Source organism: Anabrus simplex, chromosome 1 (genome assembly GCF_040414725.1).
Source record: "Anabrus simplex isolate iqAnaSimp1 chromosome 1, ASM4041472v1, whole genome shotgun sequence".
In the NCBI taxonomy this organism is placed as follows: Eukaryota; Metazoa; Arthropoda; class Insecta; order Orthoptera; family Tettigoniidae; genus Anabrus; species Anabrus simplex.
In genome coordinates, this window is record NC_090265.1 from 827,600,731 (window position 1) to 827,615,204 (window position 14,474).

At 41.4% G+C, this 14,474-nt stretch overlaps 1 protein-coding gene across 1 annotated transcript in view; it reads right to left on the minus strand.

Moving 5' to 3' along the window:
* Positions 1 to 1,441: 1,441 nt before the first annotated feature.
* LOC136873892 (pyrimidodiazepine synthase) overlaps positions 1,442 to 14,474 on the minus strand; it is an 81,917-nt gene continuing 68,884 nt past the window's right edge. The window contains exons 4-5 of the mRNA XM_067147218.2: positions 8,099 to 8,214; positions 1,442 to 1,789 (exon numbers count right to left, since the gene is read on the minus strand). Coding sequence (XP_067003319.1) covers positions 1,667 to 1,789; positions 8,099 to 8,214 — 239 coding nt within the window. The 3' untranslated portion in view covers positions 1,442 to 1,666. The remainder of the gene's footprint in view (positions 1,790 to 8,098; positions 8,215 to 14,474) is intronic.

Sequence of the window (14,474 nt, forward strand, 5' to 3'; positions counted from 1 at the left end):
AGACACATGCTTCCCCGAGTGCACCGTCACTGCATTGTTCTACATAAGAGGCTTGCAGTGGTGTCTCAACGGTTCACTAGCCGCCAGCGTCTTGGAAAGGTGTAGCAATCCAACTGCTACACTGGGGCGAAACGCCGGTAATTTAACGGTAGAAAAGGCCTAAAAAGCTTAAATATTTTTAACCTTCGAAGGTTCGTCGGTGGAGTTCGGCCTCACCCTGCATACACGATTCCATCCCTTAGCCGCTATTATTCCGGTACACTAAAACGGAATGGTAATCTTCTTGGACAAACCAGTCACATCTAATAGATTCCCTTACAACGGCATTCAAGCAACGAGGTGATGTTTTAAACTTTCCTTCTTGGGGTAAGCTTCCTTAGAAGAGAGAAATACAATCAAGCTTCGGATTCGTACAATTCTACTTGCTAAAGCGCTTAGTGTTTTTGAATTCCGTGTTGCTGGACTAGAAGAATTCCGTCTGAGTAACCAGGCTTAAAGATATACATGCAAGTCCAAAATACAGATGGGTGGTAATGTAGAATACATCAACGCTATCTCGTGCGTGTAGTAAGAGGCGACTAAACGGGAACCTGGAGCTCTCAACTTGGAAGAGAGAATTGGCAACCACGGTTACCCTAGTTGAGTCCTGGTATTGCTTCCACGTACGTTAGTTTTGCCAGCCTCTTTTATCTGTCCTATTCTACCTCCTTTGGTCAACGCTTGTTCTTTTCTGACACCAATGGTATTAGGTTTCGAGGCGGTGGTGGTGATTATTGTTTTAAGAGGAAGTACAACTAGGCAACCATCCTCTATGTAACACTAATCAGAGAGAAAAATGGAAGGGACCTGACATTTCGAAAAAGGAAGGCATCGGCCAAAGAAAGACAAGGGCCACGAAGGTCATGAAAACTCAAGACTCTGTAGGCCTCGGAACCTAATACCGTCGGGGTTGGAAAAGAACAAGAGTTGACCAAGGGAGATCGGATAGCATAAAATAAAATGAGGAGCCCGGCACATGCAAGTGGAAGCAATGTCAGGACTCAACTGAGGGCTCCGTGATCGCCAACCCATAGTCCAAAATTGAGAGACCCTGGGCCCCTGTTAGTCGCCTCTTACGCCAGGCAGGGGATACTGAGGGTGTTATTCTACTGCTCCCGCCCACAGGGGGTTAGGTTTCGAGGCTTCGGGAATCTTTTATTTTCACACCCTTCGATGCCCTTGTCTTTCTTTGGCAGATAGGCATACCTTCATTCTTCGAAATGTCTAACCTCTTCCATTTTCCCTCCGATTAATGTGAATATAGGATGGTTGTCCAGTTGTACTTCCTCGTAACACGTTAATCACCACTACCGGTAATGAAGACTACTTTACGCGCTTGTTTAGGATGGAGAAAGCATAGAGATTTTTAGGTATTGAGAATGAATGACAGTAACAGTTGGGATTTGGATATTAATTTATTTACAGTAAATTCATAGAAATACAAATAAAGCTGGGCTATTGTAAGTATATGAAACATTCAGTGAGGATGTGGTTAATGACAATCTGTGATAGAATATTGTCATTATAATTATTGGTCACAACGTTCAAGATACAATATCTCTGAAATATTCATTCTTAAAGCATAACAGACGTTTAGCTCTGGGATGAATCGTGTCAAGTACACAGCTTACAGATCGTCAAAGGATGCGTTGCCAGCAACGTAGCCAGAATAGAACTTAAAACGAGTTTTTGTATCGATGATAGTATCCTTCACAGGATCCAATTCCTGCATAGCCCGCTTCAAAGCAATCTGAAAAAAAAAAGCATCATCATGTAATTGTGTATAAGTAAAACTTGTATATTACGATATTCACAATATATTGATGTTCAGATCAGTACACTCAACAAATATTTCAGTGAATTTCCTAGCATGTTATCATCGCGTGTGGTATTGGCAACTGACGAGTAGTTTTAAATGACATGTGCTTTGCTATCGGTTAATCACCTTAAGTGAAGAATTTTATATTAATTAATTAATTAATAACAGATCTATTGCAGCCAATGGACACTAAATAAAGAATAATAATTAATTAGCATGAAAAATCATTCACTGGAAAGTGCAGTCAGGGTTAATGTTCTCTTGGGATACATAGAAGCGTAGTATCTATCACACTGCCTATAGCATAGTTCACAAATGCATTTATGACTTGGGGAGTGAAATATTCTTGTCATACAGATCTTATGATGAAAACCATGTACTGCAAATCGCGTGACCGTGTGGCGCAGCTTATAACATTATACCTTTCCATTCTGATGACATCATAGTGTCAGCGCCGTATAAATGGACATTTCATTCTTCTTTGTCTGGAGCTCAGGAAGCAGTTACGAATACTGTTCTATCAATGGTGGATACTGCTCTATTCGTAAGTCTTCTATGAATAATGATTCAGCAGCCAGTTCGTACGCTAGTTGTGGAGGGCTCTAATATATTTAGATATGCGCAGCACCTTCTTTAGGAAGATGGCTTTAACCTTCTCCACTTCTCTAAGGTTGTTCCTACAGAGGTCACATCAGATCAAGACCAGTCCATATGTCACAATAGGTGTGATCTTCGTTCTTAACGGTCGCATTGCAGTTTACACAGATATGTCTCGTAGATGGATGATATCATGCATTGTCCTGATAGCAATGACTGTCTTGTCTTGCATGTGTCGAGTGAATGTTCTACGTTGTATCTGAAAAGTTATTCCTATATATTTGTAATATTTCACATTGTTGAGGGGTTCTTAATTTAGAAACAATCTATCATCTTTGGTTATCCTTCCACCCTACCTAAAGACTATTGCAAATGTTTTTGATGTGTATATTTGTAGATCATTTTTGTTGGCCCACGTTGCTAACTGGCTTTGGCTGTTTTGTAGGTCTTCTCTTTAATTTGCTGCCATGGCCATATCATCTGCGTGGATGACCAGTTGTACTTTTTCTTGAACGTCGGCTCCCGCAACATTGAACAACACGGTTGAAGTATCACCTTGTAAGACACCGATTATTTGCTTTATGATTTCCAATCTAGTTATGTTGTTATCGATTTTCACCTGGTTATTATGAAGAATATCTTTGAGCAAGCTGATGGTGTAATGATCATTACCGACCATTGACGCTAGTTTCTCTACCAGCATAATTCTATTAATTTGGTCGAAGGCCTTCATAACGTCTATGATGACAGCATTCTCGGTAATACAGTATCGTTTAGCATCATGAGGGCCTGCAGCGTACATCTATGTTTGCGAAAACCAAACTGCACTTTGGGGATCTGTCAACAATTTCTGTCAATCTCTCTAACAGAATCTGTGTGAAAATTTCGAAGAGGGTACACTTCAAAGAAATGCCTCCGTATGAATTGGGATGATCGTTAGGGTCTTCTTTTCCTTTATAGAGCCCTGTTATAGTTGACTTCCTCCGGGAATCGGGAATTCTGCCTTGTTGTATGCATTAATGAGAGACGTCCATGCTTCTTGAAACAGCGGTGCTGCTGCTTTTAGATGTTCATTAAAGTCAAGTCAGGACCACATGCTTTCCTGTCTTTGCTGGTATATATTGCGGTCGAGACTTCCGGTACTGTGATAGGTTTGTATGATCCCGGGGGGAGATACGGAAGCAGGTCTGGTATCCTTTTCCTGCAATACAAGAATGAGGTGATTCACAGGTATATTCGTAGGAAACCGTAGCTGGTGGGGTTTCAGCGTTTTGAAAGGATCTTTTTTATTTCGTTTATTTGCATTCTCTCCAGCGTCTGCTGGTACTTCACTTTAGCCTGCTCGACTGCTCCATTATTCTGTCTCCTCTTTTCTGCATATAATTTTAGCACTGCTTCTGTTGGTGATTTCTTCATCTCATGGAGAGCTTCTATTGTCTTCTTCCGCATTATAACACACATTACTGAACCATGGTTAGCTCTTCTAGTCCATTCCACCGCTGGTTGTATGGCATGAATTAAAAGACCTTCTAGTTTCTTCACTGCCACGTTTATATTGCCAGCCTTGATATTCACCGTTATTTCTGAAATTATTTTTTCAACTTAGGTGTGCCCAAACGTCTAGACAGTTTCATTTTATGCTTCGTATAATGAGTAGGTCCATTTAATGTCAGTGTCAGACTCGTTGGATGAATGGTCAGCGTACTGGCCTTCGGTTCAGAGGGTCCCGGGTTCGATTCCCGGCCGGGTCGGGGATTTTAACCTTCATTGGTTAATTCCATTGGCCCGGGGGCTGGGTGTTAGTGCTGTCCCCAACATACCTGCAACTCACACATCACACATAACACTATCCTCCACCACAATAACACGCAGTTACATACACATGGCAGATGCCGCCCACCCTCATCGGAGGGTCTGCCTTATAAAGGCTGCACTCGGCTAAATAGCCACACGAAATTATTATTTAATGTCAGTGTGAAAAGAACTGTTTCTACCGGCAGACGCTTTCTAGCCGTGATATGAGAAAGAACTCTATTGTGTGTAACTAAAACAATCATTAATGAGGATTAAGTCATTGTGCTGATGATACAAACTTATGTAAGCCTTTTCTTCCTTCTTGTTTAGTAGGAATAGACCTTCGTGTTCTAAGAAATCAAGAGCACTTGCAGTATATTTGATGTGGAGTCTATACGACAGCTGAAGTGCCCTGCTACGAGTAAAGATCCGACTTCCTACACTTTGCCTAGTGCAGCGGGTAGGTCATCCATTACGTCTTTCTGCTTGAGGCTGGGCTGAAAGTAGGCACAGACTATAAAACATAGCTTGGTCTTTACCAGAGGCCTGTTTTCAGACTTGTGTTTTACTTCGAAAGGGAAGAGGGTTGACTTTAATAGACATGAAGTTCCTACCTTAGGTCTTGAGTTAAAGTTATCTAATGGCCTTTCAACAGGACAATTTCATGCCATTTTCGGTAAACATACAATGTATCGAGACAAGTTCTTTCATTTCTACAAAATGCCCGGTTCCATTGTCAAATGGTCAGCATGCTGGCCCATGGTCCCAGGGGCACCGGGTTTTATTCCCGGCCGGGTCCGGGATTTTAATTTTCATTTGTTAATTCTGATGGTTCGGAGGCTGGGTGTGGCCTTAAGTAAGGTACAGCCCCAGCGAATGTCAGGCATAAAAATGGGAGACTAGGGAAAACCATCATCAATGCTACCGACAGTGGGGCTCGAACCCACTACATCCCGAATTCAAGCTCACGCGGTTCGCTCACATTCAAATGACGCGCTAAGTGCTCGAAGTCGACCCTTCGCATGCGAAACGACTCTCCCTTTGGAGTCGAGGAATTCGACTTTCGCGACTCCGATGATCATTCCCGCACATCTCTACCTGTAGTACTCAGCTGAATTTTAGCGCGAGTCGCCACTGCTCCTCTATAATGCCTTGATATTAAAATGTGCCCGTACTTTTATACTCCGTGTACGAGATAGTATCATACCGAGCGAGTTAGCTATGCGGGTTGGGTCGTGTACCTGTGGGCTTCAATTCGGGAGAAAGTGGGCCCGAGGCCCACGATTGACAGCCCTAAAGATATTTTTTCCGTGGTTTCCTATTTCCACACCAGAAAAATGCTGTGACTGTACCTTAAGTCAGGTCACGGCCACTTCCTTCCCATTCCTGGCCCTGTCCTATCTCAACGTCGGCATAAGGCTTGTCTGTGTCGTGCGACGTAAAAAAAAAATAGTACTATCTATAATTTTTAATTTAGGTACCCCTCATTGGTCTTTATTACTGCGTGAATTGTAAACGTCAAGAAGCATTAAGGCTGGGGTTGCCAGGTTTTTGAGCTGCCAATAAGGGACAGTGCATGTCCACACGACATAACGACATTTACTCAAGGAAACACTGAGACATAATTTACTGTACTATAATATTACATTATAGGCACAAACTTTATTACCGTATTTTTGCTGTTTCATTTCCTACATGAAAAGTTAAAAACCTGTATTTTTCTTCACTTTTAGCCTTTTTTAATAACGCTGAATCTCTCCTATCAAGTCATGAAATTTCTGACAATGATGAAAATTAAGTAAGACTTGAAGTTCTGACTTTATCACTGTTGCTGAACATCTATTCCTTTCATCATTCCATTTATTTCTTAATTTCGCTGCACTGGCCAGAAAATTAACACGGGGTATGTTCACATATGCTGTGGCAGTCATATTATTCTCAACAAAAACCAGTTCTCCTACGCCAGCGTAGCTCATGCACTCTCACACCATGACATGACCTCCGCCATGATTGACAGTTGATATAATGTTCTAAGGATCAAATTCTTGATTTTGTTTATGCCACACATACCTTCGCCCATCAGATCCAAAAAGGCTGAACTTGCTTTCATCCGAGAATATAACCTTCTTCCAGTACATATTCCACGGGTTTGTTGAGATATGCGCGACCAAACTCCAGTCTTTTGACCCGATTGCGCTGGTTAATGAATGGTTCTTGTCTTGCCACTCTGCCTTTTGAGCCAGCTTCGTGAATGTATTTCCTTATGGTTTCAGCTGTTCCTTTCTTGAGTGTTGCTGTTGCGACGTCTTCAGCAAGTATGCGGGCGCTCACGCCCGAGTTCTTGCGCTCTTGATGTAGGCCTACTACATATCGCAACTCTCAGTCCGTTAGAGCACTATTACGTGCGGACCTTCACACATTCGCCGTAGATCTTGTTCGTTTGCATTTGTTCGCAACATACTGGACAGAAGCATGCGAGACTTTAAGTCTTTTTAGCAATATTCCGGTAACGAAGTCCCTCTTGCCATAAGGGAACTATTTTTTCCCCTTCACAACAGTCTTGAACTCACCCGATCGACGTCCAGTTCCTGTACATCATTAGTTCCAGGAACTAAGACTCACTGTTAAACTGGATACACGATGAATGATTTGTTTTCAGCCATCAATCAGCGACGTTTACGTGCCATACATAACTACGATCTAATTGTACGAAAACTTTTTTTGTGCGCCTTTAAACAATACGGTTTTATAAATCAAATAATATAGTTCGTACACTCACTGTACGTCACAATTAATTACGCCACACAGTAGTGCAACAGTAGTGTTAGTATAAATCGCTTGCCGATAATTCCCGTATGTGTGTCGTTTGAAACCATACATGTATGGATACTTACTTTACCCACTATATGTAGTACAGCATCTAAATTAACTCTTGAAGAAGAAATTCACCCATAGTGTAAAATCCTTAGATGAAGAATAATTAAATAAAATGCAGGATCGGTAAATGCTACTGCAAATAGACAATTTTAACCATGGCAGAAGTGATTTGTTTAAATATGGTTTTAAAAAAGGCGGGCACGTATGCTGTTAAATCGGGACAGTACAGTACGCGAAACTTTTGGTGATACCTGGACTCCCTAGTGCTGAATCGGTAGACCTCGTTTATCTTCGAGATTCCTATTGGCAACCTTTGAAACACAAACTATGAATCGATTATGCATCGCCGAGCACGTACACTGCACGTACTAGTACTGTTGTTGTTTACACAGCAAAGCCAAAACATAGAATTCATGCTAGGACCATTCCTTATTCAATAATTTAACAATTGTGTAGAATTCTTTCTCTCTTTCTAGTTTTTCTTTATATTCTCTTGCTAGATATTTTACATTAAATTCCCTCCGTTTCCCTACAAACTGCCAATAGTAGACGCACCTCTTCCAATATTTCCCCACAAAGTAAACAACGGTTTTCGTCATGTCTCTCTGACCCTTATTCTTATATAGTCCCATTAGCCATCACACCATACCTCTTAATTCTCTGTTTGTAAGCCTTTCTTTCTTAACTAACATTTTTTAATAATTTTACAGAATTCTAATAACGTCCTTTTAGTCTTACATTATTTCATAATTATTTGTTTCTCAATATCTTTCACTCTAATAGTTACTTTCTTGCACCATTCCGTTTCTTTGTTCTGAATCTCTCTATCCCAAAATTCTCCCGTTCCTGTTCTATCAAGCATCCTTTTAACTTTCGTTAACCAGTAATCATCATTTAAATGTTTGATCTGCTGTTGATATGCTAAACATTTTTTTTCTATGAAGTCTCCTATTATTTCACTTCCATACTTACCAGCTTCGGAAATTTTTCCTTTGGGAACTTCGACGTTTCGTTGCGCAGAAGAACTGGCATCTTGGAATGCTCTGTCCATGGCCAAATCATCAAATCCACCATGCCAGGCTTCTCACCTGAAAAAAAGGGACAGTATTATTAACCATAAGGTAAAATTTAAGAAGAGGATGCAATTCATCCTCGTCAATCGTTTAACAGTTCGGAAGAAAAAAAAATAAGAAGAAAAGGAAAGATCCCTGCAAACACATCTGTTATTAGACGATGAATTCGAGTTACACAATGTTATATAGACATATGAGGAGTGCCTGTTCGAAAGGTGCTTGTTATTTACACCTTAAGAAAGTTGTGGGAAAAGCGCAAGAAACGTAACATAAAAGGCAAATGGAACGTAATCACGATTGGGTTTGGTACAACTACAGTGACTCTATATCAGGGGTTTCCAAAAGGCGGCCCGCGGGAGCACTGTAAGAAATAATGTGAAGAAAAGTCACATAGTTCGTTCAAAAATGTATTAATTTTTATACACCGTATAGATCCAAGTCAAAACTAATTATTCTTTAATATTAGTTCCTCTTTTCAAGTATTCACTTGTTCTCAATGGAACTTTTTTTAATTTTAAACATTTAAAATCCAAATTTTAAGTAATAATGTTGTTATTTTTGCATCCCACAGACTACTTTTGATGGTTTTCGGAGACGCCGAGGTGTCGAAATTTTGTCTCGCAGGAGCTCTTTTACGTGCCAGTAAATCTACCGACACGAGGCTGAAGTATTTGAGCACCTTCAAATACCAGCACCAAATACCAGGTTCGAACCTGCCAAGCTGGGGTCAGAAGACCAGCGCCTCAACCGTCTCAGTCACTCAGCCCGGCTCCAAATTTCACTCTTTTATGCAATTTTAAAATAATGTTTTAAGCAATTAAAATTAACAAACCCTCCTTTATATTAAACTATGCATATTATTTTATAATGGTGCTTCTGTACTATTTGCAGAACTTTATGAGAATTGGCCTATTCAAGTGCGGCCCGCGAACATGACTAAGGTTTCCAAAATGGCCCTCGAGCCCTTACAAATTGGAAACCCCTGCTCTATATGTACAGTGTGGCCAAGTCCAGTCCAGCCACCACGTTTTAGCCAAGTACTCGATCAGCTGATAGATGAAGGAGAGTGATATTATTAGTTTCAATTAAGAATAGACTTGTTCAATGTTTTAAGATGTTATTTATTTTGCTTATGCCGTGTGTATAAAGACCTATCAGTATTTGTTATTTTCAGAGTCTACCTGACGTAAGACTTCAAAATTTAGATTTATACGTGGTATAGGCCTAGAAGTCACAATTATTGAAGAGGCTAGACATTCTATGTAGGTAGCTAGGCCTATAATAACATTTATATTATAATACATGTGGCATAACAGAGTATAGTCATTGTCTTGTATACTGTATGTGATGACTGTGAAGTTAGCTTACATTTAAATTTAAAAAAAAAAATTAGTCTATCCCAGCTTACATGATTTTACATATCAGAATATGCAACGCAGAATCATCAAACTATACATAGAAATTTACTTTTTTTATATGTGACTTATCGGTATGTAGTGTATATATAATCTTAACACACGCGGAAGATAGAAAATAGTATGATTAGTTAACCGTTGACCGGGCGAGTTGGCCGTGCGGTTACAGGCGAGCGGCTGTGAATTTGCATCCGGGAGATAGTGGGTTAGATTCCCACTGTCGGCAGCCCTGAAGATAGTTTTCCGTGGTTTCCCATTTTCACACCAGGTTGTACCTTAATTAAGGCCACGGCCGCTTCCTTCCAACTCCTAGGCCTTTCCTCTCCCATCGTCGCCATAAGATCTATCTGTGTCCGTGCGACGTAAAGCCACTAGCAAAAAAAAAAAAAAAAAAAAAAAAAGAGTTAAGCGATGGATAGACAAAATTGTATTACCTAGCTCCATGTATGTTAACATAATATAAGTTAACACTGTACAATTCTACTCGCGGCACCAATAGAAATAATAACGAAAACCTGCTACTCTTTGGTGGTGAAAACAAGCAACTGCCATGGTCCCCGGGTTGTTGTGGAATGAGTGGCTACGGTTTAATTCACGCAATCAGGCATTAAGTATTAGTATCACTATACAATATACCTATAGTTTGAGAAAATACTACTTGTTGCTCGGTGAAAATAAGCAGTTATCCTAGTCCCGGAGTAGGCCTACTTGTGTTCAGGACTCCTCAAGTGTAATCGCGCAGGCTGAGCGGACATCGAAAGAGCCCTCAGATCAAGGTAAAATCCTCTCTCCTGGCTGGGAATCGAACGCGGGGCCTCCGGGTAAGAGGCAGGCACGCTCCCCTACAACGCGGGGCCGGCCTTATACTCGCAGTCATCTGGAATTAGCAATCGTTAATAGATGCCCATGACCAAGAGACGTATAAGACACATTTGTGATCATTTTATTTTCCCACAGGGAAATCTGACATCATTTTTATCCGAGTCTACGGAGGATCTACGGACTCTGTCATGGAGAAGACAAAAATAAATATGTCTAATACAAGAGTAATGGAATGCAATCGGATGATGCAGAAAATATCATGTTAGGAAATTGTGCCTTCAAAGATGTTCATGAATATTGTTATTATCGAGGCACAATAATTGACTATGGTAGAAGTAAGAAAGTGTCCGCCTATGTGGTGTAGTGGTTAATGTGATTAGCTGCCACTCCCATAGGCCCGGGTTCTATTCCCGGCTCTGCCACGAAATTTGAATAGTGGTACGAGGGCTGGAACGGGGTATACTCAGCCTCGGAAGGTCAACTGAGTAGAGTGGGGGCTTCGATTCCCACCTCAGCCATCCTCGAAGTGGCTTTCGGTGGTTTACCACTTCTCCTCCAGGCAAATGCCGGGATGGAACCTAACTTAAGGCCACGGCCGCTTCCTTCCTCGTTCCTTGCCTATCCCTTCCGATCTCCCCACCTCCACACAAGGCCCCTGTTCAGCATAGCAGGGAATTTAGGATTTCCCTCATTTACCCCCGTAATGTTTTAACTGGAAATGTTTTAGTTTTTTTATAATTTATAGTAGCTGAAGATGTCCAACATTAAGATAAAACATGTACTATTAACTTTTAACAGGTGACTCGTCACTGATTAAATAAGTATTGAATATGTGGATCTATAACATGTTAATGTATTTAAACACGTGAAAACGCATTGCTTCCCAGTTAAAACGCACTGCACGAAGGACATCCAAATAGGGTTGGAAAACTACGGTGCTGCAGTCTTACCTGTGCTGGAAAGAGTATAAAATTATATTACATTGTTTCTTACAGGGGCGCCGGGCCAGAAGTGAAATGAAGCCCTCATCTAGCGGCGAGGATAGGAATTGTGCCGGCTGCCGAAGCCTGTCACACTCCTCTGGGGGGGAGGGTGCTGCGGTGCTTGAGTAACGCTCCACATTTTTGTGTGGATGCTCAGCACCGTCTACAAACAGGAAGAAGAAAGATAAAAGTGAGATTATAACAGAAGAGAAAGAAAGAAAGAAAGAAAGAAAGAAAGAAAGAAAGAAAAAGGGGAAATATTAATTTTTCGTTGTCGTTCTTAACCCTCGCAATACCAAAGTAATTTTTGTCTCATACACTACCAATGGTGAGGTTGAGGAACCCACTAAGAAATTGTTGTTAACATTGTTCTCAGCCACAAGTGAGGTATACGGATATTTTATTTTATTAATTAGATCTGATTCATCCAAAACTTTCACGGCCCGTACTTGTGCTTATGTCATGTCAAGAAAACATGGCGAAGCTCTTTACGTTTCTGAGAGAACTCTCTGCAGCACCGGTGTTTTCTACCAATATTTGAATTTCTTTCGTGCGGTGCGTTTTGAACATGGAAGCAGTATGTTTCTATGTGTTTACAATTTTTTACAATTGGCTTTAACGTTGCACTGACACAGATAGGTCTTATGGCGACGATGGGACAGGGAAGGGCTAGGGTTGTGAAAATGGGAAACCACGGAAAACCATCTTCAGGACTGCCGACAGTGGGGTTCAACCTCACTATCTCCCGAATACTGGATACCGGCCACACTTAAGGGACTACAGCTATCGAGCTCGGTACGTGTTTACGTACGTTAAAATCAGAGACGAGTTTCACCTTGTTTTCTTGACAAGGCATAACCCTCTAAAGCCCATATCATGCTCATCAAGGTTAATTGATTCCAGTGGTAGTTACGTTGCTAAAGATCGCTTTAAATATGCCCGTTTCAACACGTACATCAGAACGTCCTTTTTAAGCCTGGCAAGATTAAAATCTTACCATGTAGTACCATGACACAAGGAAAATTAACGACAACGCAGTCATGATTATCCATAATCAAGAAATAAAAATAAATTGAATCTCGAAACTGTGGCGAACATTTTCATCAAACGATCCACTGTTCGCAGAAACACACTATTTACGAGCGAGAATTAGAAATTCCGCAAAGAATTTAAATTTTTTACCAGAGACTTAAAATTTTCAGTTTGTCTTTTATTATTATGTTGTACTAACAATAAGCGCCAAATAGAAGGCAATTTACTTCTTTTAACCAAGTTTGGTAACATTCTAAGAGAAAACTACACTATTATGTTTCTTTACCGTAATATCTTAGAGACAAAATTTGTATTTCGTTAACTTCCATCCTTTTAGTTCATATATATATATATAATGTAAAATTTCTTACTTCATGATTAAAACATGTACGTGAATTTTTAGAAAAAATCAATTTTTTTACTCTTATAATATCCCCCAGTCTTTCCTGAATTCAAACATATACAATAAGTACATATTGTTAATGTTTTAGGACCTTTTACAGCCCTAATATTAAATATCTGCAAAACTCTGCCACGCCCCTTTACATGTCAAATGTATTTAAACTCCAACCAACCAACCAACCAACCAACCAACCAACCAACCAACCAACCAACCAACCAACCAACCAACCAACCAACCAACCAACCAACCAACCAACCAACCAACCAACCAACCAACCAACCAACCAACCAACCAACCAACCAACCAACCAACCAACCAACCAACCAACCAACCAACCAACCAACCAACCAACCAACCAACCAACCAACCAACCAACCAACCAACCAACCAACCAACCAACCAACCAACCAACCAACCAACCAACCAACCAACCAACCAACCAACCAACCAACCAACCAACCAACCAACCAACCAACCAACCAACCAACCAACCAACCAACCAACCAACCAACCAACCAACCAACCAACCAACCAACCAACCAACCAACCAACCAACCAACCAACCAACCAACCAACCAACCAACCAACCAACCAACCAACCAACCAACCAACCAACCAACCAACCAACCAACCAACCAACCAACCAACCAACCAACCAACCAACCAACCAACCAACCAACCAACCAACCAACCAACCAACCAACCAACCAACCAACCAACCAACCAACCAACCAACCAACCAACCAACCAACCAACCAACCAACCAACCAACCAACCAACCAACCAACCAACCAACCAACCAACCAACCAACCAACCAACCAACCAACCAACCAACCAACCAACCAACCAACCAACCAACCAACCAACCAACCAACCAACCAACCAACCAACCAACCAACCAACCAACCAACCAACCAACCAACCAACCAACCAACCAACCAACCAACCAACCAACCAACCAACCAACCAACCAACCAACCAACCAACCAACCAACCAACCAACCAACCAACCAACCAACCAACCAACCAACCAACCAACCAACCAACCAACCAACCAACCAACCAACCAACCAACCAACCAACCAACCAACCAACCAACCAACCAACCAACCAACCAACCAACCAACCAACCAACCAACCAACCAACCAACCAACCAACCAACCAACCAACCAACCAACCAACCAACCAACCAACCAACCAACCAACCAACCAACCAACCAACCAACCAACCAACCAACCAACCAACCAACCAACCAACCAACCAACCAACCAACCAACCAACCAACCAACCAACCAACCAACCAACCAACCAACCAACCAACCAACCAACCAACCAACCAACCAACCAACCAACCAACCAACCAACCAACCAACCAACCAACCAACCAACCAACCAACCAACCAACCAACCAACCAACCAACCAACCAACCAACCAACCAACCAACCAACCAACCAACCAACCAACCAACCAACCAACCAACCAACCAACCAACCAACCAACCAACCAACCAACCAACCAACCAACCAACCAACCAACCAACCAACCAACCAACCAACCAACCAACCAACCAACCAACCAACCAACCAACCAACCAACCAACCAACCAACCAACCAAC